Source organism: Eleutherodactylus coqui, chromosome 4 (genome assembly GCF_035609145.1).
Source record: "Eleutherodactylus coqui strain aEleCoq1 chromosome 4, aEleCoq1.hap1, whole genome shotgun sequence".
In the NCBI taxonomy this organism is placed as follows: Eukaryota; Metazoa; Chordata; class Amphibia; order Anura; family Eleutherodactylidae; genus Eleutherodactylus; species Eleutherodactylus coqui.
In genome coordinates, this window is record NC_089840.1 from 251,322,324 (window position 1) to 251,349,728 (window position 27,405).

The 27,405-nt window shown below is 44.9% G+C and overlaps 2 protein-coding genes across 3 annotated transcripts in view; one reads left to right on the plus strand and one right to left on the minus strand.

Moving 5' to 3' along the window:
- The first annotated feature begins 111 nt into the window (after window positions 1–111).
- ZDHHC16 (zinc finger DHHC-type palmitoyltransferase 16) lies at window positions 112–19,806 on the plus strand. Of its 2 annotated transcripts, XM_066601077.1 has the most exons (11): window positions 112–246; window positions 3,579–3,810; window positions 3,909–4,103; window positions 4,581–4,669; window positions 5,092–5,120; window positions 6,184–6,317; window positions 8,419–8,466; window positions 10,142–10,227; window positions 11,997–12,120; window positions 13,101–13,171; window positions 13,326–19,806. In XM_066601077.1, exons 2-11 carry the CDS (start codon window positions 3,595–3,597, stop codon window positions 13,438–13,440), a joined length of 1,107 nt encoding a protein of 368 aa, XP_066457174.1. In that variant the 5' UTR covers window positions 112–246; window positions 3,579–3,594; the 3' UTR covers window positions 13,441–19,806. The 2 variants fall into 2 exon arrangements, with proteins under 2 accessions (XP_066457174.1, XP_066457175.1); XM_066601078.1 differs by lacking the exon at window positions 8,419–8,466.
- Window positions 19,807–22,773: 2,967 nt separating this feature from the next.
- The window catches only part of MMS19 (MMS19 homolog, cytosolic iron-sulfur assembly component), a 56,058-nt gene continuing 51,426 nt past the window's right edge, over window positions 22,774–27,405 (minus strand). The window contains exons 27-31 of the mRNA XM_066601079.1: window positions 27,310–27,392; window positions 26,017–26,181; window positions 24,769–24,828; window positions 24,324–24,424; window positions 22,774–23,565 (exon numbers count right to left, since the gene is read on the minus strand). Of these exons, the coding sequence (XP_066457176.1) occupies window positions 23,538–23,565; window positions 24,324–24,424; window positions 24,769–24,828; window positions 26,017–26,181; window positions 27,310–27,392 (437 nt within the window). The 3' untranslated portion in view covers window positions 22,774–23,537. The remainder of the gene's footprint in view (window positions 23,566–24,323; window positions 24,425–24,768; window positions 24,829–26,016; window positions 26,182–27,309; window positions 27,393–27,405) is intronic.

Genomic DNA, 27,405 nt, shown 5'->3' on the forward strand with positions numbered 1-27,405 from the left:
TGACGATACAGCATCAAATTTGTCATGACGCGCATGCGCTGTTGTAGACGGGAAAACCGGCTTTCCCGGGCATGCGCAGTAGTACCAAAGGGCTTCTGGTGTTCATTGCGCATGCTCTGTAGGTATGGCTCCGGCTGATGCGGGCTGAGCAGAGACATCCGGTTACTGCAGGTCTTTGCAGCGGGGATGGAGGCTGTGAGGTGGAAGGAGAGACCCGAGTGCCCCGCTGAGTGACCCTGCGGGCAGGTGAGGTGCAGTGCTGCCCCCTAGGCTTACAGTGTAGTCACTGACTGTGTGCATTGTTATATCTGTGGTGCAATTGGATTGTAATGTAAAGTAGCGCCGGGCGAGCTGAAGAATGTCGCCGTCCGCCGCAGCGCCGCGCAGTTCTAGAAGCGCCATTCAGCGGTAGTGAAAAAAAATGGAAAATTTAGTAAAAAGCTGCAGAGAAAGATGCGACGATAACGGTCACCCTATTATAATGCGCCAAACCACACGTAATATAAGTACGCCGTTTTGTTCCTACTTTGCTGATTTTTATTTTTTTGTTTTAACCCCTTAGGCCGCATTGCATAACCGTAAGCGCTTCCTGTTTGCGGAACGGATTATATTTTTCACCGCACGTATCGGCATGTGTTAGTGCGCCTTTTCTGCGGCGCGCGTACATCTGCGCGCAGCGAGCAGATTTTTAATTTTTTTAAATGTGCATGGCCGCGTATCTCACGCACGCCGTCACCCGCGGACTTTTGTTTTATTTCCTGCTCTGTCGCTTAGCAACATGCACTTTCATTGACTCCACGCCAAGATCGCGCACGTAATGCGCTAGTAAATTGCGCTCATGTGAGCTGGCCCTTTAAAAAAAAAAAAAAAAAAAAAAAAACTTTTAAAAAGTCTAACTGGAGGGACATGAAAAGCACCGCGACTGCGCGATCTCGGGTGCTGCTTTTACCGCATACACACTCCCGCAAAAATGGTTACAGGGGGATCCACTGCTCGGGATCCCTGGCGATCAGCTGATCACTCGGCCTGCTGGATGGGGGCAGGAAGTCTAATAGACCGCCTCTGTTCACTTCTGTGGGAGCAAAGCTGTCTATTAGACATCCAGCCGCGCGGCGCTGACAGCGGACCGAGTGATCTGCCGATCGCCGGGGAACCTGTGCGGCGGATCTCGGACAATCGACTATTGATGACTAGTTGCCCTTATAAGGCCGCCCTCGCGCGGGCAGCGGGGTCACTACTGCGGCGCCGAGGAGAGATCAGAACGTCCTGCGGGTTCTAAATCTACAGCTTATTGACGCTGCGGAATTAACCCTTGAAATGCAGAGGCGATATGATTATTTTGTTTTCTTTTTTTAAGACCCCCATAGGTGACAATGAGCGGTTTATTGGGAGGAATCACCCAAAAATAGGACAGGCGGCAAATTTTCGATCTGGCAGCAAGAAGCGTCCGGAGCTCATGGCAATCGATGCCGTCTTCACGCTCCAGTTCCTTCCACAGTGCGGTCGGACGGGACTCATCCATGTGAATAGAGCCGCCTGTGGGTTACAGAGACTTCCTGGTCGTCCTCTAATGACCAGAAGGGCAGGAGTGATACTTGGCAGCAGAGCTTACACTTATCTATAGGTTAATAGGCCTATAGGCGCACAATTAGTGGGGAGTCATAATGTGGCTAGATTTAAAGTCCAATAGGAGGGACAGGAGGTTGTACAAAAAAAGATGAAATCGCCCGCCCGCCGCCGCCCACTTACCTCCTGCCCCTCCCACTGGGCCATATAAATGGTATCCTACCCTCCCTGGTGTTATTTGTAGACTTAGTCCCAACAGAGGAGCATTCTGAGAGGTAGGTACCCAACTGTCCCAGGTTCAGATTCAACCACCTGGTATTAGCGGTAGGACCCATCTCGGTCACCTGGACGCTGGCAGATGGGCCAATATGATTTGATCAAGTTATTATATAATGTGGTTCTAGTATGTTATACCCCTGATAGTAAATGGATTCTGCTGCTGTTGCCACTTTTTGGTTTCTGCTTCCAGTGATCAGTGGGGGGTCCGTGCACCCCATGGAGCAAAGATTATGACACATCCGAAGTTTTTAGGTTTAGTGATCCTTGTACCCCCTTCCTTCTGCAGCCCCCTCTGTTTTTTTTTTTTTCATCCTTTTTCCTCCACACACAACTTTTTTATTTTTCCGGTGATGTACCTGTGAGATGTCATGTAACGCCATTAGTGATGAGGGGGTTTGGAGGGGCGGGGGTTGTTTTAATGATGCTTATGGTGCAGTAAAATGATATACTTGCACGATTATGGAGAGAAGAAATCTTATAAAGCTTTTTTTCCCTATGTAGTACTGCTGAAGAAAAGGTTTTATTAAAAAATTGCTTTCTGTCGCCATCGTTTGACCCCCATAACTTTTTTTTTTCCCCATGGATGCAGCTGTGTGAGGGTTTTGTTTGTATTTTTGATTTTTTTTTTTTTCAAGGTGACCTGTAGTTTTTATTGATACCATTTTGGGGCATATACAAATTTAAAGTTTTTTTTTTTTTCCTTTTATACCCATTTTTTCTATTTTAGATAGGGTGACCAAAAAGTGCAGTTCTGGCACCTGTGCTCTATTCACTCGGGGACTAACTGGAGCCCTGTTCTTGAGATCGGTGGTGGTCCCAGTGGTTGGACACTGACCGATCATAAAGTGAGGAGGGGATTACTTTATAACTTGTCATAACTAGAGATGAGCGAGTATACTCACTAAGGGACATTACTCGAGCGAGTAGTGCCTTAGCCGAGTATCTCCCCGCTCGTCTCTAAAGATTCAAGGGGCGGCGGGGGAGAGCGGGGAGGAACGGAGGGGAGGTCTCTTTCCCCCCCCCCCCCCTTCCCGCCGCAACTCACCTGTCACCCGCTCCGACCCCCGAATCTTTAGAGACGAGCGGGGAGATACTCGGCTAAGGCACTACTCGCTCGAGTAATGTGCCTTAGCGAGTATACTCGCTCATCTCTAGTCATAACCTAGAAGGCGTTGGCATGTCTCTTCAGGAAAATGGTCATGGCGGCCCTGGGGGCTTTCCGAAAGGTCCCAGTTTGCAATGACGCCTGAACGGCACCTGTGATCTCACCACGGGGGTCATTTGGGACATTTCAATCTCGATTAGGACATTTTAAATGTCCCTGTCAGAATTCACAGTGGCATTTATAGGGTTAACAGTCACTATTGGAGTTATCTGCTCTCTTATTTTTTAGGTAGTAATACCCCTTTAAATAATTGCTGCAACAAGACGCCCCCATTTTCACAGCTACACGATTGCGGCTAGGAGTGTTAATAGAAAAGCAGTCTGTTGTCTTGTAGGTTGTCCATCCAACTTCTTATTTGGTAAGGTTGGAGAAAAAGTTGCAAGTTGCCTCTGCGCCAAAAAAAAAAAAATTTAAAAAATCAACTGATACTTCGAATAAAAAAAAATTATTATTTTTTAATATTCCATGGTGGCAGGTAATCCCCCCCCCCCCCCCCCTCCGTCATATTGATGTGTCTGTAATGCTATAACTTTGTCACCCCATATCGCGTGTATCTCGCTGTCCCCAGGTAATGAACAGTGGGAATGAGAAACATCCGGCGCCTTTTCTTGAGGTGCCTTCGCCTGGGACACAAAAGGAAATTCACGTACCTGAACCGGCTGACCGACTGCCTGCGTTACGCTCGCCTCTGCCTCGTGTCCTTGGCCTATAACTCCTTCACCAACAGCGATGTGGTCATAGAATCCCTGTTTGAGCCCATTTATTGGCTGGTGGATCATGTGACCAGATGGTTCGGCATTGTAAGTATTACACTATATAGAATTAGAATTTTTTTTCACCTTTTTGGCTCTCCATCAGCAAACTTAGTGCTCCCCCCCCCCCCCCCCTTTATTTGCAGGTGTTCGTGGCTCTGGTGATCTTGCTGACGAGCTCCATCGTATTGATCGTCTATATCTGCGTCCTTCCGCTTATCCTCCAAACCTATTCTGCCGGCTGGATCTGCTGGCATCTGTCCTACGGCCACTGGAATCTCATCCTGATCATCTTTCACTATTACAAGGCGATCACGACTCCCCCTGGACATCCCCCGCAGGTACCTCCGCTATGTACCAGATAACCTCACAAGATTTCGAAGGGTTTTGATGAGCTGATCTTGGGGTAGGTCATCAGAGCGGTGGAGGGCTGACTTCCAGGACCCCCACTGATCATCTTTTTGCACTCCAGAAAGTGCTGTGACCTCTTCCTCAGCCTGTAATGACCTTTGTGCAGCTCAGTCCTATTCGGGTGAATGGGACCGAACTGCAATGCCAGGCATCGCCTGCTACGATATGTGTGGAGCTGTTGGGTCTTGCCAGATCACCGCGGCTGCTTGGGTGGCAGGAGTCAGACCCCCAGTCAGATACTGATGACACAGCTAAAGGATAGATCCTCAATATCTGCGTCCCAGCAAACCCTTTAATACTGAAATATGAAATGTTTTTGCCATTTCTTTCCTATTTTATACTCTGATGTGTGAATTCCTTGCGCATTTCTACATACGTCTGTGATTCGATCTCCTGCTGTTTGTTAGGCACAGAAGAATATCCCATCGGTGTCGGTCTGCCGGAAGTGCATTGCACCAAAGCCTGCCCGGACGCATCATTGCAGCATCTGTAATAAGTACGTTGCAGTTTAGATACTTTTTAAAGGTCCCTTTAACTTTTTTTTATAGTCCTTATGGTTGAGGTTTTATGCAGCAGAAGTCTATATATCACTATTTTGGAACCTATATGGTCTCTATATGGTCTCTGCACGGGGATGTGAATTCACCATACACTATGTAATTTGGAACCCTGTCCCTGCGTTCTGTATAATGACACACTTAGTCACTTCTTGTATATTGTTCTATTCCATAAACTTTTTATATTTCTACAGAAACATAATAATCGTTTATAAAGTAGTTGTTGCGGCCCCATTACAAGTAACGAACTTCGGGATCATCCACTACAAATAGAGCAATGTGCTGATCCTGTCTGTCCGGTACCTTATGGAAAGGGGTTGTGTGTAAGATTACATTATTATTAACCGGTTTCTCTTCACAGATGCATATTGAAAATGGATCACCATTGTCGTATCCTTACACCGACGAGTCTTTAGTTTTACATACTGCGGAGCTGCACTAGTTGTAAAGGAACTTCTAATACAACAATTTCCTAAAGCTATTATTAAAGGCCACCTTTTGGGTGAAACACTTTTTTTTCACTTAAATACATGTATTTTGGGCTGCCAATCATTTTTACACTAGAGGTTAATTAAAAAAATTTGCAGCGCTTGTGTTCTACAGCTTCTACATATCACTGTATATAGAGACTGCGGGGTAAAGGCCCATTTACACGCAAAGACAAACCATTGAAAGATTGTTTTGCATAAAGTGTTAATGGACACTAATGTCCATTAACACACTTTATTTGTGTGTAAAAGGGCCTCCGGAGCTGTTTGCGGAGCACAGCTTGGGGTCTGGGCTCTGTACACAGCTCCATTTTTTTTTCTCTCGCACGGGCTGTTGGCAGAATACAATGTAATCTCTGACCCCCGTGGAGAACACAGTGTGCGGTCTCTGTTATCTCTCTCTGGCTGAACAATGGATCTTAAGCTCACCTTCAAATCATCGTTCAACCGAAGAGTAAACGATGGTAGCGTTTACACACAACGATTATTGCTCCTATGCCGTCGTTGGACCGAATTTTGATCGATAATCGTTGCGTGTAAATGGGCCTTAAGTAGGGGGTTGGTAGATGTTGGACTGATGGATTGCCTTCAGTCTTAATCTCTTGCATGTTCTTATCATTGATCATTGATTAACTGATAAGAAGGCTCAGGAGAAGAGGAAAACTAAAGGTGCGGATAACTACCAGCCGGATATACTGAGCGATTCGTTCAGATTCCGCCCATCTAACAAGGATCTGAATGATGACCGTTCTGTGTTAAAGGGCCTTGGACTGCAGTGTCTGTATACAGTGATGTGTAGAAAGTGCAAACGACAAACTGGCCAAAATGTTTAATGGCGCCCTATTGCAAAAATGATCGTCAGCCCAAAATCCATGCGTTGTAGGTGATAAAACATTTGCCCCTAAAGGTGTCCCCTAAGTGCTGATATGTTGGTTCTAGTCTTCCTTAACCGGTTCCCACTGCAGCCTGGCTTAATAACTGCGTGGGGCACTACAACCATCGCTACTTCTTCTCCTTCTGCCTCTTTATGACCTTGGGTTGTATCTACTGTAGCATCAGCAGCCGCATCATGTTCCGAGAAGCCTATGCAGCCATAGAGGTGAGATCAGGTTCTCTTTAAGCAGTGACTAACCTTCTGCAGCTTCCTTTTCTAGTCTAGAATTGTTTAATTTATTGATAAGGCCATTGGGTATAGATATCAGTAGTGAAATCAAGCTGCACCGCAAAGCTCCTTTAACCCCTTTGTGGCCACCAGTATTCCTTTTTTGCGTTGGCCACTAATGGGCTTTGAATCTGCAAATTTGTCTTTTCAAGGCGGTGGCTTGCCTGATTGCTGACAGCCAGGCTCCTGCTCTTAGCAAACAGGAACGGAGAAACCTCAGATCCTGGCAGTTTAACCCTTTTCAATCCAATTTTGGATTTAGGGTTTCCTAAAAGGCTTTCTCTTTTTGCTGTTGTACAACGTTGCCATCTGCTGGCTAAAGTCAGTGTGTGCGCGCCAGAGAGGCTGCGACAGCGGAGTGGCTGGCAATAGATGGTAAGAATACCCTGTCGGACGTCTTCTGACATTGGAGCTGTACAAGCTTCAATCAGAAAGTAAGAAGACTTCAGACAGTGGATTGGAAAGGGTTAACCCTTTACATGCCACAATCCATACATACTGCAGAATGTAAGCAGATGACAGGGGGAAAGGGCTCTTTTTGTCACCCATCAACATCCTGCAGTGCGATCGCAAGGTACCAATGTGTTCCCATGGCAGCCAGAGGCCTGACAAAGGACTCCATGTTGGACATGTAACTCAACCTATTAGGCCCCACAGAGTCTGATAGTTTATTGTCATAGGCTTAGTGGAATGCACTGTCTGAGTAGTGCGGTGTGCTATCCTTTGGATGGAATGATCAAACCTTCAAGTCCCCTTCAGGGACTGAAAAAATAGCATCAAAATTGAAGGGGAAAAAAAGTTTCAGTAAAAAAATACATATTTTTTTCCCCACAAAAACCCATTTTAAATAAAAAGTGTGTGTATATATATATATGTATATATATATATATATATATATATATATATATATATATATATATATATATATATAGTAAATAAAATATGCACACATAATGGGTATTATAACGGCCATAACTATCCAAACAATGGAAGTGTTTCGTACTTAACTCACATAGTGAACATCGTAAAAATAATTTTGCAAAGTAATATCAGAATTGCTTTTTTTTTTTCTTGATCACCTCCCAAAAAGTAATCCACAAGTCCCATGTACCTCAAATTATTACCAATCAAAACTAGAACTCTTCCTGCAAAAAACAAGCCCTCACAGAACTCCGTTAGTGAAAAATAAAAATGTTATGGGTCTTAGAATTCAGCAGATTTAATTGTTTTTTTCTTTCAAAGCCTGTTTGTATTGTGCACAAGTCTACATGAACTTGGTTTTGGGGTAATCGTGCTGATCCAGATTTTTAAAAAAATGAAATCCCAAAACAATGGCGGTATATCTGGATGTTTTTCCCATGTTAAAAAATGAGAAATGTAGATTTGGATGAACATGAATGGCAATACATACATATTGCATGGTGTATACCAAACCTTTCTGTAAACCCCCTTGATTTGGTTTGGAGGTCATTCAGTGAGTGTCATGTTAGAACTATAGCAAATTCTAGATCTGCTTCAGGGTTTGGTATCATGTTCCCTGGCTGAGAGCAGCATAGGAAAGAGGAGGAGATGCTTAGCTTGTAGATAGCTTTTTGTTATTCAGTGTTTTCATGTTCAAAGCTGTGTAACTGCTCCAAGGCTTGTATTGCCCCGCCCAGGCAGGGATCCCCCAGGCTTGTATAGCCCCGCCCAGGCAGGGATCCCCCAGGCTTGTATAGCCCCGCCCAGGCAGGCCCCCACCAGGCTTGTATTGCCAGGCTTGCTTCTCCCACTATTCTTGTATGCTCTTAAAGCTGTCATTCACTCAGTTTTGGTAAGGGAAGGAAGTGGGCTTCCTAAAAGCCACGCCGCCGCTATCTGCACACATATAGATGCCCTTAGTGATGTTGCATTGTTCCCCTATATCCTTCTTTCCCATACTATAAAGCACAGTCCATCGATCCTTTGTCCTTCCTCATAGCCGTCTTTTCCTGGAGTCTGCAGAGCGTTGCGCCGTTCTACTTTATAGGTAATTCTGGTCCTATTTCCCTCTTATTAGAAAATGAAGCACCACGAGGCGGAGAGGCTCCAGCTGGCAGCCAATGAGGTGGGCTACCTATGTGTGCGACGCCCCGGCGCAGCCTCATGTCCTGCATGCATCTGCTCTCTGCTTGTAGGAACATGCTAGTCGCTGTCCGTGTTTGTCTCTGTTGTTGTGACTAACCAGCGTTCTTGTCTGCAAAGTCGTCATTTGTGCTATCCGACATTGCTACAGGGAAGCAACACTTGTGAAGGGGCCGGGGCTCTAATAAAGGGGCCATTCAGTGTATACAAATTTTAAAAAATAGTTTTTGGATTCCTGGGTTCCTTCTACATATTTTCAGAATATGTCCAAATATAAGAATTTGACACTTTATTTATGAGACTCTTGCCAATAACAGTCTGCGCCACCATTTGGTTCATCCTATATACATCTATCGCCACATGACCCAAATTCCAGGATCGGGTGACTTAATGATGTTGGTACAGATGTCTTGTTCAAAACTAGTTACAGTAGCCAATTAGTTACTTATGTAAGCCATACTCTAAGGACTGTCATTAAATGCCAAGTGTTCATTAAAATAGTTTCTAGGTGGCAAGAACTGAAGTGGCCAACTTGAGGACCCATCCCATAGGGCAAAGATAATTGCACCCATGGTTAGGTTGGTCTCACATTCTTGGCATCTGGAAGGTGTCTGTGGAGTGGATGTTTATTACTTGAGTCTTCTCCGCTACTTTTACTAGCCAGGAGGACTTTATACACTGGACACACCTAGGTACATGCAAACACTTTAAAGGGATTGTCTATTTATGACCTCTGGCGATCAGCTGTTATCCAGCCCCCTGTCACTGTGGACAGAGTTGGAAGCGAACAGCTCAGTACACTTGGCAGCACCCTGGTTAACGTTGCAAGCCCAGTTTCCATTGAATTCAATGCAATACCATGTTTGGCCACTGTAGTGTGTACAGAGCTGTCTGCTTCCGACTTAATACAAACTGACAGTCGCCTGACAAACAGCTAATCCCCCAAGGATGCAAGTGGTAGACCCCTATGATCCAAAACTGATGTCCCATGCTGGGGATAGGTCATCAATAGTTAAGAAGTGGATAACCCCTTTTAATTTTAACTTCTGGATTATCACTTGAGGGAAGGGGGCATTTAGTGGCCACAAAGGGGTTGTACAGTTTAGAATATGGAATTTTGGTTCTTGTTAGCAGATAAACGTTCCATATTTGGGACCCTCGTCCATTAGCCACAGTTGCTCCAAAAATCCTCTTCTGTTCTGGAAGACTCAGCATGCCCGTACATGACCTAGACGGACCATTGGTTTCAATGGACACTGTGTAATGCTTAATTTCACCTGTGGGGGTGCTGCAGGGAAATTAAACACTTGCTACCAGGTTTCCACACAAACCACATCAGATTGCTGGTGCTCAGCAACAAGGCATAATGGGATCAGCTCCTTATCGGGACTCTTCTTACAGAAGGAGATTATCCAAAGCGGAAGAAACCCCCTTTTAAAGGGTCTGTGATGGAACCCCTTTAATATCCAGTTCCAAAGTGAGGTGTGATGTGAGCCATTCCCCTCACTCCGTAACCTGATGTTACTGTCACTCATTACTGATGTCTTTGTACGTTTCTTGTCCTTTCTGTAACATCTTGTAATTAGTTTCCAGTCGATCAAAAACTCCATGAAAATCCAGATAGTTTTTTTTAAATACGTCTTTGTGATTTCTTCTAGACGTACAGCCAGACGCCCCCTCCTGCCTTCACCTTCCGGGAGAGAGTGTTTCACAAGTGCATCATATACCTCTGGGTTCTTTGCAGGTACGACATAGGCTTGTCACCTTTATTCTTTTTCATTTCCCTCCATACATCCCCAGAAAAGTGCGTCCTGTAAGCCGCTTTAGGTTTGTCGCTGACTAGACTGGGGTGTGGAGACTAAGTGATTTTTTTTTTTTTCCTCCACATTCTTTAATGTTGACCCTTTCCAATCCACTGTCTGACGTCTGAAGACATTATGATTTAAGGCTGTACAGCTCCGATGTTGGAAGACGTCCGTCGGGGCTCTCTTACTGTATAATGCCAACCTCTCTGCTGTCAGAGCCTATCCAGCGTGTTACCTCATGCAGTACTGGCTTTAGCCAGCATATAGCGCTGTTGTATACCATCAGTAAAAGAGTAACCCCCCCCCCCCCCCCCTAGGAAAACTAGGATACAAATTGGATTGGAAAGGGTTAACCCGCACACGGGGGTTATAGTCTTTACTGCTCACGGACCCATAGTAGTCACCGGTTGGTGGCCAGTGCATGTAAAGGAAGCCTTTCACCAGGTAACGGCCGTTAAACCACTGCCAGCAGTACATTGGCGCTCTATCCATACACGGGATTGTACCTCCGGGGTTTATGGAAGTGCAGCTCTCTGGGTGGAAGATATGGGCTTTTACAGGTTCCTGGCTCTATATGAACATCAGCTGCAATCCGTCTGATGGGAGGTATTGCAGTGCAGCTTGTTCTAGTCCAGGCTGTCTGCTGCTGCTTTGTCCTCCACCATCTATTGATTGGCGCTGCAGACGGCATTCATTAGACAGGGGGGGGGGGTTGGAGGAGCCAGGGGCAGACGGCCTGGGCCAGAACGAACTGCAAGATCGTCCTTTAGAAAGTTTGCAACTAATTTGCATAGAGCGGGGGTTCATGTAAAGCCCATATCTTCAGGCTGGCTGCACTTTCAGAAACCCAGGGGGTACGGTCCTGCATATGACCATGGTGACAATGCAGTGTTGCCCAGGATATATTCTGGTGACCACCCCTGGCTTTTTTTCTGACCTTGCTATAAGTTCTTTGCTGAAAGAGTCTGTCTGCCGAGTAGCACGTAGGATGAGACAGAACTGTAGTCAGGCGACGGGTGAGGAGTAGATACTAGAAATGAAAGCCGACGAACCAGGTGATAAATCCAAAGGACAAGACAAACGTAATCTGGGAAGATGGCCAAAGTCAGAGGTAAGGATTAGCAACCCGGAACAAGGATGTACTGCAGTCTGCAGGCGAGCCATTCATGAAAGGTTGTCCTCTAACTTTGCTGCCAGGCAAGAAACGGTTGAGTACAAAGCGCTGGACGCACTACATGTGCAATCACTGCTCCATTCACTCTCTTTACTATTAGGTCTGCAGAGAGTAGGATGGTGGAAATGGGACCCCTGTTCTCGGGATCTATGGGGGTCCCAGCAGTCGGACCTCCACTGATCTATCAGTTTATCTAGTGGATGGGTGAAAATGGGAAAACAAAACATCAGTCTTGAAAATCCACCTTCAAGTGGATCTTGCAATCTCCTTGCGTGCTTGTCTTAGTAAATAGGGTTTTCTCCATGAAGTAACTGTTTTGGAGGATCTTTACTTACAAGTCTGCATTGTGCCGTTCCTCCTGGAATCTATGAATGAATTGACAAATGGGAGTAGTACCCTTCTCCTTGTTGACCCTTCATCCAGTCACTGCATTGATTGGTTAACTGCAGAGTTTGTAGGCAGAGACCCTCTGACTTGGGAAAGGGACTCTGAGATGCGGGTTGTATCTGATTTCAGCATTATGTTATTTTGCAGCTCCGTCGCGGTGGCTCTTGGTGCCCTCACATTGTGGCACGCCATCCTCATCACCCGAGGAGAGACCAGCATAGAGAGGCACATTAACAACAAGGAGAGGAAGAGGCTGCAAGCTAAAGGGAAGGTAAGTGCCGTCTACATATGACATCTTTAGTTTTCAATACTTGCTTAAAAGTACATTAACCCCTTTGTGACACCTGCCATATATGTGTGGTGGCCGAGCATTGGGTTTGTATGGAGCCCACTTTATATGCAGTGAGCGCTGGTTAAATACTAGCCCGTGGCCGGGATTAGAGAATCGTTTAGATGATGCGATTGACACGGACCACCACGGCTGTTAAATGGCTTGAGAGATGGAGGGGATGCCCTCTGAAGCCCTGCCTATGGCACTGATTTATAGGCTGATGTTAAAAGTACAACTTACTGCAATACTAAAGTATTGCAAAATACTGTAAAAGTTATTGTATGATCCTAAGTTCAAATCCTTGAATTGGACAAAAAAAAGTGAAAAAGATTTTGTTATATATTTAATTATTATAAAAGCTTCTTTTTAAAAAAAACAAAAAAAAAACCCTTCAATTTTTTTTAGTATAAAAAGAAATTGAATCAACAAATAAACTAATTTGGGCCGTAGAAGTCAGATCTATTAGAGTATCTCATTCTTGATTCCATACGGTAATCGCTGTCAGGCAGAAAATACACAATGTGAGGGCTGTTTTTTTTTTTTCACCACCTCTACAAGAAAAAAATTGAAAAAAAAATTAATCAAAAAGTCACTGTGCAAAAAAAAAAAAAAAAAAGGATCTCAACTGGGGTTTAAGCGCTGAAGACCAACAAGGGGTCACGATGACCAAAAAATTGAAAAAAAAATTAATCAAAAAGTCACTGTGCAAAAAAAAAAAAAAAAGGATCTCAACTGGGGTTTAAGCGCTGAAGACCAACAAGGGGTCACGATGACCCTGTGTCATCGCTGACAACACCTCGCGTGGGCTCAAGAAAGATGTCAACAGACCATGGACACATAGCAGAAAGTCGTCTGGACTGATGAGTCCCGTTTCCTGCTGAACCATACTGATTAATGCAATTTTTTTTTCCCTTTTGCAGATATTTCATAATCCGTACAGTTACGGCCGCTGCAACAACTGGAGACTCTTCTTTGGCGTGGAAACACAATTGTAAGTTCTCCTGTGTTCTGACATATAGAAGCCGTTGTACAAACTGTGAAACCTGTCTGCAATAATAGAATACCCAGTCCTTCATGACCTTTGCCAGTAGGTGGAGCACTTCTCTGTGTACACGTCTTTACATGGTGGCTCTTTTCTCTCTTAGGCAGTGGATCACTCGAGTTCTCCTACCGTCGTCCCATCCTGCTTACGGAGATGGTTTGACGTGGAAGGCGCCACTTTGGATCCCTGTGAAACAGACTTCTGTTCTGGCCATATAGGATGGAAGCCCTTCGTCTGGGAGATGGTACAATGTATCGCCAGACGCGTGTCTGTAACATCAGTAGTTTCATTGAATCATGCTCTTTGTGCAATAGCAGCCAGGAAACAACAGACAGAATACTGGAGCCCTTCCTGCTTCGTCCGTAGCCCTATCGTCTGTACACCAGGACACCAGCGGATAACGAGGAGTTTTACTCTTGTCCTCCGCATTGTAAAGGGGAGCAAAGAAATGTGTTACCCCTTAGAGGGGGCTATATGAGGTTAGAGAATCATAGCTGCTGTCTTCCACAGCGCCGCTCATGTGTAAGGGATGTGTCTAGTATTGCACCATTTAAAGGGGATGTCTTACGTAGCAGGCTGGTTGTATACCTTAGCAGCTGCAGGTTTGCTGGCTCAGAGGATGTCTTTAGTCTGTTTATACTTCCCACTGTCCATACTGGTTAGATTTGGCTCCTGGCATTTTGAATGTGGCAAGTGGGCGGTCCACACCACTCAGTCAATGGTTGATTGACACCTGTACAGTGCTGGAAGCAAAATTTAAGGAGAGCCTGAATTGGGAAATGGGTGACAGCTTTGCAGCTGTAGCCCAGCTGATCATTTTACAGCCGGCTTTGGTGACAGGAGAACATGGTAGGTCCTCTTTAAATGGATTCTATCAGCAGTGACCGTAACCCCTTAGTGACTGGCCTATCGTGTTTTTATGCAGGACATGTATGAAGGGAGATCTCAGGGTGATCTCCCTCCATACATCGCAGCTGCCAGCTGTTTCTTACAGGCGGCAACAGCTCCAATAAGCTACGTGGCTCATCGGAGCTGTTAACCCTTTAAATGCCACTGTCAATTCCGACAGCGGTATTTAAATCTCTCGAACGATATGCAGGAGTCCTGTACCACTCCCAATCTCCCCCCCCCCCCCCAATATAATTAGATCGCAGGGAGCCAGCTCGGCTGTTACTGTAACTTCCGACCCTTTTATAACGTCGGGCGCATGACTCAAAATAGCTGTGGAACCTGCAGCTATCATATCCTGTGGATATGCCATAAAAGTTGAGATGGAAATACCTTCTTAGCGTGTCATGTCACCAGTATATATACTGTCTCACACGCTCCCCTATGTGAAGGGAAGGAGCTGCTACAGCAAAAGCAGTATACTTTGTAACAAATAGTCCTAGTCTAATAACAGAAGGATCCCGCGTTGGCCTTAAAGGGGTTGTCTGGTTTAGACAACACCTCTTATTTCAAGGGCCTTTCACCCATTAAAGGGGTCTTCCAGGATTAGAAAAACGTGGCTGTTTTCTTCCAAAAAAAACAGCACCACCACTCTCCACAGGATATGTGGTATTGTAGCTTTGCTCCAGTCAATTCAATGGTCTGGAGCTGCAGTACCAGACACAAACTGTGGATAGGTGTGGCACTGTTTTTGGAAGAAAGTGGCAATGTTTTTCTAATTCTGGAAAACCCCTTTCAAAGGGAATGTGCCATCGGAAAATGAACTCGCTGCTTTCTTTTAGTTGAACATTTTTAAGAATTTTTGGTGATTGTTTAATTTTCCATCATATTATTTATACTACAAATTAATCTTAAGCGCTTGCAGTTTTCACTCCGATCACCGAGCCTCACATTGGGTTGATACTTGCAGTTCTGCACCTTTCATTGTAATTCTACCGGCGGCAATAATGAGAACACGGGATCCGCTGTTCACAATGCTTGGAGGCTCCAGCTTATCAAGCCTACATTTATGCTTCATTGTGCAGCTCTAATAAGAGGAAGGGATTTAATGAATTCATTGGTATCTACTGGATAAGTGTTAGCCTGAGACACCAGGCCAGCTCAAAGGGATCATGTGACAGTTGTTAAAGAAATAGCGCCATTCTTGTTCATAGGATGTGTTTTGGTATTGCAGTTCAACACGAAGCTGTAAATCAGTATCTGACATTGCCTGTAGACAAAAGTGGCATTGTTTCTCTGGGAAAAAAATGAGATTTTTGTACTTTCCGTAAAAAATTTTTCTAGTCGTGGTCATTTGAGGACAAAGTTTAGGATTATGGGCATAGCTACCCCCACTAGGAGGTGGACACTAAGCAGGAAGTGTTAGCGCCTCTAACCAGCTATACCCTTCCTACAGGCACCAAAGTAATCAGCTTCTATGCAAGCAGTAGAAGCAGCAGCGTAGGATATGAAAAAGGTAGTGTAACGTATAAGACATCAAGAATTAAACTGTAACACAGTGGAGAACCATGCGCAGCTCTGGGGAAAACACTCCAATAATGAGGGAGATATCAGTCTCCAAATAGGAAATAAAAACTGGGTGGGTGCTGGGTCCCCCAATGAGCGAGACACAGCTCAAACCTTGGGATGTTCTAGAGCAGTTCCCGGCGGTGGGAAAAATATGAAAGACTGTGGAAAAAAAAAAGCTGATAGGGGGATTGAGGCATTTGAGCCATGGTGCTGGTGAAAGCTGCTGTGTATACCCTGGACAGCAAGAGCAACAAAGAAGTCCTGAATCGTGTAAGACCTGATATATCACTGGAGGGGAAGATGAGCGGACTCAGACTCACGGATTTTGGCCATATAATGTGAGCAGAGTCGCTGGAAAAATCTATAATGCTTGGAGAGATCAGTGGCAGAAGAAGACCCGGCCGCCAAAGGACATGATGGCTGATACCCATGCCAGTACCCGCTCTGACAGTATCACACAACTGAAAGAAGCAGTGCAAAACTGAAAAACATGGAGAGAGCTCGGGGGGAGAGTAGTGGAGAGCACAATGAGGCTGGCGACTCAGGATTGTCGCAAGATGTTCTAGACTGCTCACGGTTCTTCCATGGGAGGAAGCAGGGGCTAAGGAGTCTTCTCCCTTAGATGCGTCTGGGAACGGGTGACGGAAAGTCATATCCAGTATGTCAACACTTGCCTAGGACGCTTTAGAAAAGTCCAGGACTACAGAAGATGGAGTGCCCCCATTCTAGTTCAGGGGCCGATGGGGCTATAGCTGGGAGGATACTAGTAGGCAGATCGATGGGAGCCTGTCTTGAGGGGAGGCAATTGGCACAAAGCAGTTCAGACTGCCTGCATGAAAATTTGCTTGAGAGCACGCAAAATACATGACCCGTTCTACAGCATTCTGCATGTAGCGTCCAACGTGGTGCTCTAGTCTAATTCGCTTGCTGCTATGGGCGCTGCAGAAGGGGCATAAGTAAAAAAAGGAGCTAGCCACCAAGCAGCTCTTACCATATCCCGTGCTGATGGTCCTAGGCTTCTGTGAGAGGAGGAGATATGAGAGGTAACACTGGTCCCAGCCGTGGGAGAGAGGATGCTGAGATCAGGAGTAAAGAGGAAAAGGAACTGCAGGTGAGCTTTAGCCCTGGAAAACTCAGGAACCAATGGGAGCACAGGAAAAGGGCACCCAGAGCAGTGATTGGAGGATTCTCCAGGAAGTGCCTCTTCCCGGCAGGGGCACCCTGATAGGCTGAAGAGAGCCTGTTAGCCCACCCCTATAAGCGTAGCCACCAAGCGGGAAAACATGGTCTGGCAGCAAGGAGTATAAGGTGGAGATTCTGCACAACGTACAGTGAAAAATAGCCTGTCGGGAAGGAGAAGGGAGGGGGTAACTGTCCCACTAGTGGAAGTGAAAAGGAAAATAAGTGCTGTATTCCCAAAGATAGTCATAGAAAAAGGAATGAAGACATGTAATGGATAGATCTGCCACCTCCTACAGACACTAAGCTAAAACTGTTAGCTCCTGCTACCAGCTATACCCCTCCTGCAGGCACCAAGCTAACAGTTTTTCTGCTATTGCCCGCTTCCTAGTGGCAGTAGCTACACTCATGGTCCAAGCCATGTTCCCCAATGACATTTTTTTTCTGCCTAATTTATGAGAAATATACACTAGAAGACGAGATATTTTTTCTACAATAGATGTTACTTGTCATTCTCAGTATAGTGGTATTACCTATCCTTAGGATCGATTTATCAATACCTGATTTGTGGGGGTTCACCGCTTGAGACCCCTGCTGATCAGCTGTCAACCTGTATGGAGCAAGAAGCAGATAGCTCCATACATTGTCCAATGGCCCAGCGTGGCATTACAGGTAAGCTCCTATTTAGGTGAATTGGGGCTGTGACTGCAATACCATAGCACGCCACTGCTCAATGTTTGGGGCTGTGTGCTTCCTGCTCTGTACACTATGATAGCAGCCCAGCAAAAGGCTGATTTGCAGGGTCCTCCCACCCCAACTAGCTATTGCTGACCTGTCCTGTGGATGCTTTGGTTTTCTATATGACTTTAGAGGTTTTTCCCTCTAGTGGTTTATAAAGGGCTTCATATGTTTACCGCTCCTCTGATTGGTAAGTCTAGTGAGGGATAATCTGTATTTTTGGTCTTTTACTGCTGGAGCGGTGTGCAGGGAAAATAGTTACATTTGCGCTTAATGGAATAGCTAAGTAGTAGGTTTTTTTTTCTTGTATTTATTGAATTCCTTTAGGACTCCTTCACACGAGCCTCTACGAACTATGCTTTTTTCCCGTGCGTATTGGCATATTTTACTGTACTTTTTCCGCCTACAAGGCACGTTCATTTGCTCGTGGCAAGCAAAGACACACTGCTAATTCGTCTTATGTCTTCCAGATTTTCTTTTCCATCAGAATTACGCATCTTCTTGCGTTTTGTGCGCACATTTGCGCACCACCCTATTGACTAGTATGGGGACCTTTTGAGTGCAGAGAAGTAGCGCCTTTTTTTTTTTTTTTGGCGTGACCGAACTGTGCGCACAAAATATGGAAATGTGAATGAACCCATTGAAATCAATGGGTTCTATTCTCTGTGTGTTGTGCGCACAAATACACCGTTGTAGGCGCCATGAATTCTGTGTATTGTTAATCCAGAAATTTTAATCCACCAACATCAGTTTTGTATGATGGGAAAGTCACATGACGAGTGCAAGGCGGCCAACTGCCACTTCTGTCCTGCATCAGTCAGCGCCGGAGTGTTCTTGTATGTCGGGTCGCCTTTTCTAAACGTTGCTGCTCTTCAGCTACTGTTCTGCGGTAAACGGCGGCAACTGCAGGATTGCTGCCTGGTGGATGGAAAGAGACGCTCGTCCGTTAGAATACGCCTACGTAGCTGCAATGTTAAGAGTGATGTAAATCTCTGGTTTGTCATCAGAAAGTGACCTATTGTGTAAATTAGGCTTTTAGATTAAACTTTAATAAAAAAAAAAAAGTTATCATTTACATAGAAGTCGATAGAAGAAAAATTGTGTATTTTTTTTTTTCTTTTTAAATTTCGCAGCCAATCCTTATATTTTTTTAGAATCTCTCCAGGGGTGGAAGAGACAATTCCTTCCTCTATTGTCTGTGTATAGACGGGGATGGGGCATTTACCGTATGGTAATTACACTCCGCAGCTAATGTGCAGGAAGAGACTGTGTATAACAAGTCCCCCATAGAACTGCACAGTCTTACCGGTTAGCGACATTTTACTATGTTCCGTTCTCTAGGCCTCCTAGCAGTACCGGTAGTATACGGGTTTCGATGTTTACATTGAAAAGATGTCAAAATCTGTAGTATAAAGTGCCATTTAATGGATTTAGAAACCGCAGTGGACATAGCTTGTACTGTAAGTGCTGCTGATTAGTGTTTTGGAGCTTTTACAGCAAATATACATGTAATGGAGATGGTGCAGCTTTTCTGCAGCATTTCTGTACGAGAGTCAAAATCAAATGCGCCTCTGTAGCCGATTTCAGAAGATACCACGCTTGCTTTAACGGGCGGCCCCTGATCTGGCGATGGGGAAGGGACGAGCGGCGCTGTGTTCACTAGAGAGCATGTGCTTTGTAAAGGAAGCGCGGTATCTTCTTAAAAAGCAGCTGCGGAAATGCTGTCAAAATGTCCACTGTGAAAACTCTGCAGCATTTCCGCTATCTGTAAGCAAACATACCATAAGAGCGGTCATCTCATTAAATTTCCCCATTCTCTTTAATCATAATGAGATGACTCTGCTGACTATGTCAAAGTATATACAGTACAGCTGAGAACAGGCGAGCTTCACAAAACAGGACATCAGCTTATTGTGCACCAGTGTGGAAAAAAAAAATAAATACATTGCAGTCCCTATGATGATATAATCTGCTACACCCTGAGGTGTATGAAGTGGGACAGGTCTGTAGGCCCGGTGTGAGAGGGGCTGTAAGTTCAAGTAGGAGAGAAAAGCCTTATTACAGAGAACACTTCCAGATCTTTTTGCTTTCGTTGATCGCTGCTCTGGGGTGGATTTAGCTCCATTTTCTTCCCTGAATGTTGTGTATGAAGCTCCGGGTATGTGATTTATTTATGATGGTCTTCTATATAAACCTTTTCTAAAAACCGGTTTGTTTTGTTTTCTTCTCCCATTCTAAACAGCAGCAGTAAATGATGTGACTTCATTCTTAGTAACATGGCAGCGGCTACAGAGAAATCCACAAATTACCAATCAGATTAATCCTTTCCCATAACATGTTAATGCTGGCACTTACAGTCCTCTCTCAGCTACACCGCCGTCACCTTGGACTCCCAGCCTTGATGGTCGCTCTGGCCTGGTGCTAAACTATAATTGCCAGTATGCCACAACATCCCACACCTCTAAGTATCGTAGTTTTGCGACCATTAGAAAGGCTGGCGCCTACTGATCTACTGTAGCTGCATCATGTTCCCATTGGAATTGGAAGGGGGTTTTCAGGAACACAGACTGATGGCTTATTCAGAGTATAGGACATTACTCAGTTAATGGGTATCCACCTTGGGCTCAGCAGAGCAACCACTTCCCTATACTCTGAGCAAGAATCAAAAGTAGTATTTATTTCCCTATATTAATACTTAGTGGGGCTCCTATGGCCCTAAAGACATTGGATACGCTGTGGCATACGTTCTATTAATGTCTGATTATACTGGAGCTGGTTTCCTTCCACTCATCCTGCAAACATCTGGTGAGTTCACTCAAACCACATATATCGGCCCTTCTATACCTTTAGTCCATGATTTTCTTGAAATCAGCAATGTCTCTATTAGCCATTTTAATTAAGCTTGCCCTGTATGCTAATCACCTGGCGTCACCTGGTCGGTCCTCACAACACGGTTAGTCTTCTGAACACGCCTGTAGTGCTGCTGGTAGCCGAGTGAGCATCACTGAAATCCAATGCGTGCTCTGCCCAATCCCTTCCAGACTGCAGCTTGACCTCATCAATGAACGTGCTGGCAGAGCGCGGAAGAAACAGGTAATACTGGATTTCAATGATTATGAGGGCAGGAGCACTGGGGACTGTTTGCCAAGGGAGAGGGGGTCTTCAGCGGAGTCACTCCGTGCCCCAAGATGCAGTGCGGATGCCCAGATGACTTTGGTCATGTAATTAGCATAAAGCACACTGCAATAAGTAAAGTTTTTATAGGAAATAGAGACATTGCTGATTTCTAGAGAAACATGCAATAAAGGATTTACGTGTTGTAATGCCGTACCAGTGGTGACCGGTTCCGTTTAACATCTGTAGTGATAAACACTTTAAAAACCTTATTAATCCAGTAAAAAATTAAAACTCTCCTTTCAAAAGGTGTTTTTTAAGGGTGAAAAACAGCAACTTACCCAATAATTGGCCCCCTAGGCCTCTGCAGCAACTCCAGTCCTGGGCGCTGCTGCTCAGTCAAGTGAACAGTATGGGACTGCTGCAATAGCGCTCAGGACCAGAGCGGCTGCCCTGCATTAGGGAGACATTTAAAGTGTACCTGCGTCTTCTAAAATACACCAAGCTCTCCTTGGGCCGCTCACACTACCGTTTGTTACCACGTATTACTAGCTTTACATTACCGGCAATAGTGCCTCTAGCATGGTGCGCGTACAAGGAAAAAAAAAAGCAACATGCTCCATCTTGACGCATATTATGTGCCCAGCTAGTGTATGTGGATTTGTCAGTGTGTATGGAGTAAACTGCATACTTCTGTGTGGTATGTGACAGCACATGCTAGTGTGAGAACAGCCTTACCCTCACTTGCTGCTGTTTGCACCCGGTTTCAGATCTGAAAGTTCTGATTTTCAGGTGGCCTTTCCCATTTGTCTTTTGTTTGCTATCCACTTTCAGAGAGGGGTGGTGTAGCAAACCAAGCATTCTGCCAGTAGTTCGTGTCCTGACTTCCTTGCCCTTGCTTCCCATGCTGCTTTGCACTGTATCTGGTGCAATCAGCAGGGAGGCAGGCAATTGGTCATTTAGAGACAGACATTCTGAGCAAAGGGTTAGTAAACCCATTATAATGTGTGCTCACACGCTGTAACAGCAGCATGGCCAGAGACTGTGGGTGATCCCTATTACAGATCTTTCAGCCTGAAGCCTTTGAGTGCAGGGGAGCTGCCTGTGAATATAGCCTCTCCCCCTGTTGCTATGGAAACGTCCATTTGTCCTTGTTACAAAAGAAAGCTCTGTACCCAACTCCGGACAGTGGCTTGCAGAGAAGCTGGAAGGGAGACACCCGGTGGCAGCCACTTCAAACGTGATTTACAGTAGGAAAGCAACTACATTTTAATGGAAGTGATGAGACTAACACGCTAATAGGTGAGCAGAACTCGTCTGAAAATGTAATGCCCCTTAATAGTTTTTTTTTCAACTCTTAGGCCTCATGTCCACGGGGAAAATATGATTTAGGATCCGCAGCGGATTACCTGCACGCGGATCCGCACCCCATAGGGATGCAATAACCACCCGCGGGTAGATAAATACCCGCGGATCGTCAATAAAAGGGATTTAAAAAAAAATGGAGCATGAAAAAATCTGGACCATGCTCCATTTTCGTGCGGGGCTCCCGCGGGCTTCTATTGAAGCCTATGGAAGCCGTCCGGATCCGCGGGAGACCTAAAATAGGAATTTAAAGAATTTACTCACCCGCAGCGGGCCGTGAAGCTCTTCTCTTCCTCACGGCCGCATCTCCCTTGCTTCGGCTCGGCGGATGTGCCCGGCGCATGCGCGCGGCACGTCGACGACGTGCTGGCGACGTGCCGCCGGCGTGAGGAATTCATCCGCCAGCCGAAAAAGTAGATCCGGCCGTGAGGAAGAGCAGAGCTTCGCCGCCCGCTACGGATAGGTAAATTCTTATTTATTCTTATTTTCAGCGCTCATGTCCGCGGGGCAGGAGGGACCCGCTGCAGATTCTACATGTAGAATCCGTAGCAGGCCCGATTTTCCCCGTGGACATGAGGCCTTATACGTATTCCACTGCCAAAAACATATTTAGTATTTATAACTCTAGAACATGAAAGTCTCGCACCTCCTCATCGTTAACGGATGAAGAACTACCATAACAGTGAAGCACCAGCAGGTTAATTGGAACAGAGCGGCTGCTTTATTTATTTTTGTAATGTAAACTTTATGCAGTTTTTTTCTAAATGGCCGGTATTCACCTAGCAGAATTTTTGGGTTAAAAGTCCATATTTCTTTATGTAGATTTATATTTCCTCAACTAGGAACATGTAAACAGCTATGACTGACATAAGCTATGTTAAATTGCCCAAAAAACAATTACATATGTGCAAAATATTTTTGATGGAGCTGACGTGTTATGCTGTATGGGATGCAGTCATACATTTCATCGTTTAACTAAAAAAAATAGTGATGTCATCAGTGGTGCCTGGTGACATCACCGCTGAAGGAGTTCTCTTGAGCCCACAGTTACCAATACCATCTGAGGCTACAGCCAAGCTTGAGATACCGTCCCCAGTTATGAAGAAGGACAAGCGCTGTTCAACTCAACCACACGTATTCAACCACTGACCTTCTTGCACTCAGTGACTTTCTGTCAAGATTTCATAGACCAGTCCATTTACATCTGCCAGATTATTTCCTGTTGTAAACTTGTGCTAATGCTATTCGAGTGCAATAAAATTTGGCCAGCTCCTGGAGCCCAGTACGGAGCAGAACATAAATCTGGAATGCAGGAAAAATTAGAAGTCTTTGGGCTGTTACTTAACAGCGATGTGGCTAAAGATGGCACTGGAGTTGGGAGGTTCGTGATCTACGGGTCAGTAAATAAGTAGCATCCTGGTTAGATTGTCTCCGTGCAAATATCTAATCTTGAAAAAGAGTCTCAGCTGCCGGGGCTTCCGATCAAGAACCTAAAGAAAGGACAGAACAAGACAATCTTTTATAAAGCAAAATCTTCAAGGCAATTACTGTAAATGCCCTTTTACACAGAACGATTATTGCACAAAATTCAAAAGTGAGCGGTGATCGTTACACGTGAACGCGGGCATCGTGCACTATTCGTTTAATTGTCATTTAGAGCTGGTTTTTGGGCTGCATAAAAACCATCCAAGGGATGTTCAAAAGACTTTCTTAAAGGCCCATTCACACTGGAAGATAATCACTCAAACGACAGTTTTGCAAATCTCTAAGTAGCTATTTAGCTACTTAAGAGTTAATGCAGGCGGAGCAGGAAACCGCCGCGATAGCGCTAAGAACAAAGCAGCTGTTTTGTTTATGCTTTGTTCTCAGAGCTTTCAGCTGGTGTCTCGCTGAGAACTGCCAGCAGGAAAGCAGCTGAAAGAATACTATCAGTGCCATCCGCTGAGAAAATCAGTGTGCAGCGCTGATAAGTCATCGGTGATTTCTAGCTTGCTAGAAATCACCGATGAATAAATAGTGCACGGACAGTGCACGATGGCCGCGTGTTTAGAATCAACGTTTATCGCTCAAAAGGACTACTTTTGAGCGATAATAGTTGTGTCTGAATGGGCCTTTACAGTGTACTGATTGGGTTTGCTTTGCATACATAATGTGTACACTGTTTACTCTGCTGGGAGGAGACAATGGACAGAAAATGTATACGGCCTAAACAAAAAAAACCAAACACTAAACGTCCATCTTTACTTACCACTGGCATCGGGCCTCAACAGCCTCTTTCCGAACTAACCTCTTCTTATCATCGAGTGGTTTAGCTAAGGCACGGATCACTTGTTGCTTGTAAGGCAGGAGCTATGAAGACAAGTCAAAAGACATACAATAACCGGGCTGTAGACGGTGCAAAGTACACTTACAGCTGTGCCATTAACAAGAGCTTATTGCAGTGAGGGCTCACTCACACGGGCGGAGGTGGCCCATGTTTTGTGTATTTTTTATTAGCTTAAAATACACAGTACACATATAGATGCAGATTTGCTTTGTATGTCAAATCCCTCAGTTTATATTGGTGTGCAAGTGTGATTGGCCCAATAGAAGACAATGCGCCTTTAGCACCGTGTAATACGTGGGCCACATGCACCTGTGTGAGCCCTTTAAAAATATAAAACAGAACACATACAACGCGCAAGAAAAATTACCATTGGCAAAGGGAGCTTTGTAAGGGCAAGCATACACTTCAGAGCTGTAATCCTCACCGCCTGCAAATGCAAGAAACAAGTCAAAATACAAGCAAGATCAAAAGGGGTCCCCCAAATTGCAAGATTAGAAAAACAAAAAAATTTCCAGCACTTTCCAATTAAATACTTTATTTTATCTTGATTAAAAACTTCACAGGAGCATAAAAATAGACAGGGATGGACTTATGCATTTCAAGCACGGCTGTTAGGCTTAAGAGCAATGCTTGTACGGATCGAAATGCGTAAACATTCCTGTCTTTTTTAACTCTTGTGATTTTTGTTTTAATCAAGAGGAAATGAAGCAGTTATTCTTATATAGTCGGAAAGTGCTGGCAGATTTTTTGTTTATTTATTCCCAATACGCTGATGCTAAATCAGTTTTTCCCCCTCTTTGCGTCTCCTTAAGACTGGTCACACACAAATAAATTTGAATTGTGGATTCCGTGATCACCGTCCGCACGTAACGGTTTCGCTCACACTTGCAGACAGGAAATGCGGATTCTGCAAGCGAAAGAAAATCGCAGCATGCTGTATTTTACCATGGATTCCGCCCGCATGAGTCCCAATGATCTCTATGGATCCATTCGAAACAAAGTGCATTTGTGTTTTTCATGCCAGAATGCAGAAATTCAACTTCACTGGTGGAAACTTGTCTAAACGTGAGTAACCACGGTTCAGAAAAGAGGCATCACTAAAGTGAGGCTGAAGGTGGGTGCTAACTCTCTTTAATGGTTCGATACCAAAATTATACAGGGTCATGCAAAAAAATTGGTGTACAAGTAAAGCGGGCTTCTTCGTACATGAATGGACATAGAAGAACTCTGCAGGCTTTTAATGCATCTAATGGATGTTCGATGTGGGTGCAGTGGGTCGTCCAGTTCTCCCTAGACATGTCTTGGCATATCCTCTGTTCTCGATTCCGCTGCAGCACAGATGTGCTGTTTAAGCTTGTCTAGTGTTATCAGGGGCGACCACATTAAACATCCGTAAAGTACATTATAAAAAAAAAAGTGAAGAGTTCTCTCTTTTCATGTTGTTGTGGTTGCTGTCAACTCATGCATGAAGAAATCAGCTTTAGTTTTGCACCATACCTTTTGAATCCCCCGTACTCTGTGATTATGGAGATCACGAGGTCACAGGGTGTCATGTTATAAATAACCATTTAAATTCACCGAGGTGTAAAATAAAAAATGTGAACATTAGTCCTACCATGCTGGGGCTGGATGTCAAGCAGAGGAGCTTTGAGATGAGGGTATCTATATGAACGCTCAAAATTGCGGCAGCATCTAGAAGTAGGGGCTCCAGACAGGTCAGTGTGGACAGCTGAACGACTTCGTCAGGGCAGGACAAAGCCTCTAGCAGCAGAGAGATCAGCTACACAGAAGCAGAAGTCATGTGATTAATATAGTGTCTTCCAGGAATCTACTCTAACCTACCGAAAGTAATTGGACAGCCGAGTAAGAATCAAAAGTAGCATTTGTTTCTATATGTTAATACTTAGTGGGGTTCCTTTGGCCCTAATGACATCAGATGCTCTCTGTGACATACTTTCTACTACTGTCCGATACACTTCAGCTGATATTTCCCTCCATTTATCCCGCAAATGCATGAAGATGCATTGGCCCATCATCACTGGATGGTTCAGCAATGGAAGAAAATTCTATAGAGTGACGACTCGCACTACTCCATCTTCAAATCAGATAGCGTACCTGGGTGTGGAGGAACACCTTTTTGCCCGAGTGTGTTATGTCAATAGTTAATACAGCGAAAGTTCCGTTATGGTCTGGGGATGTGTTCCGTGGCATGGTCTCGGTCCGTTGGTTGTAGTGACAAGAACCATGAACACGGAGGTGTACCCTGACATTCTAGACAATAATGTGCTGCCGACCATGTCACAATACTCTGGGAATGGTCGGCCATACTTCCAACAGGACAACGTGCCTTGTTACAAATCCAACGCTGTTTTACATTGGTTTGAGGATGTGAATGTTTCATGATTGTGCGGCCGCACAGAGTCCCGACCTGAACCCTACTGAACATCTTTGGAATGAAATGGAATGTCAGGTCAGGATATATGAGCAGCATCCATCTTTGAGAGAACTCCCTGAATGTTTACAACTCGGATGGAGGGAAATGCCAGCTGAAACGTAGTAAATATGCCACGGAGAGTATCTGATGTCTTTAGAGCCAAAGGAGCCCCACTAAGTATTAACCTATAGAAAGATTACTTTTGATTCTTGCTCAGGTGTCCAATTACTTTAGGTAGAATAGTGTATGCTCCGGTGGGTTACAGTTCAAAGATATGGTAATCGCAATGCAGTTGCTACCCTGTGAACCCATGGAGGCCAGTGCTTGCAAGATATTGCAACCACTGGCCACTGTGGGTGGGTAGGATTTTGGCCATGTGCGATTACCACATCGTCAGACAGAACTGTTATTCTAAGGCTAGGCCTTCAATGTAAAATTTGGGGAAACCTCATATGACGCCGCTGCATTACTCACCGATGGGAGCTCTGTGACAAGAACTTGCTTTGGCAGACAGTTCAGCACGTGGGACAAGGCCTTTAGGTAATTCGGCTTGTTGTCTGTATGAAAAGA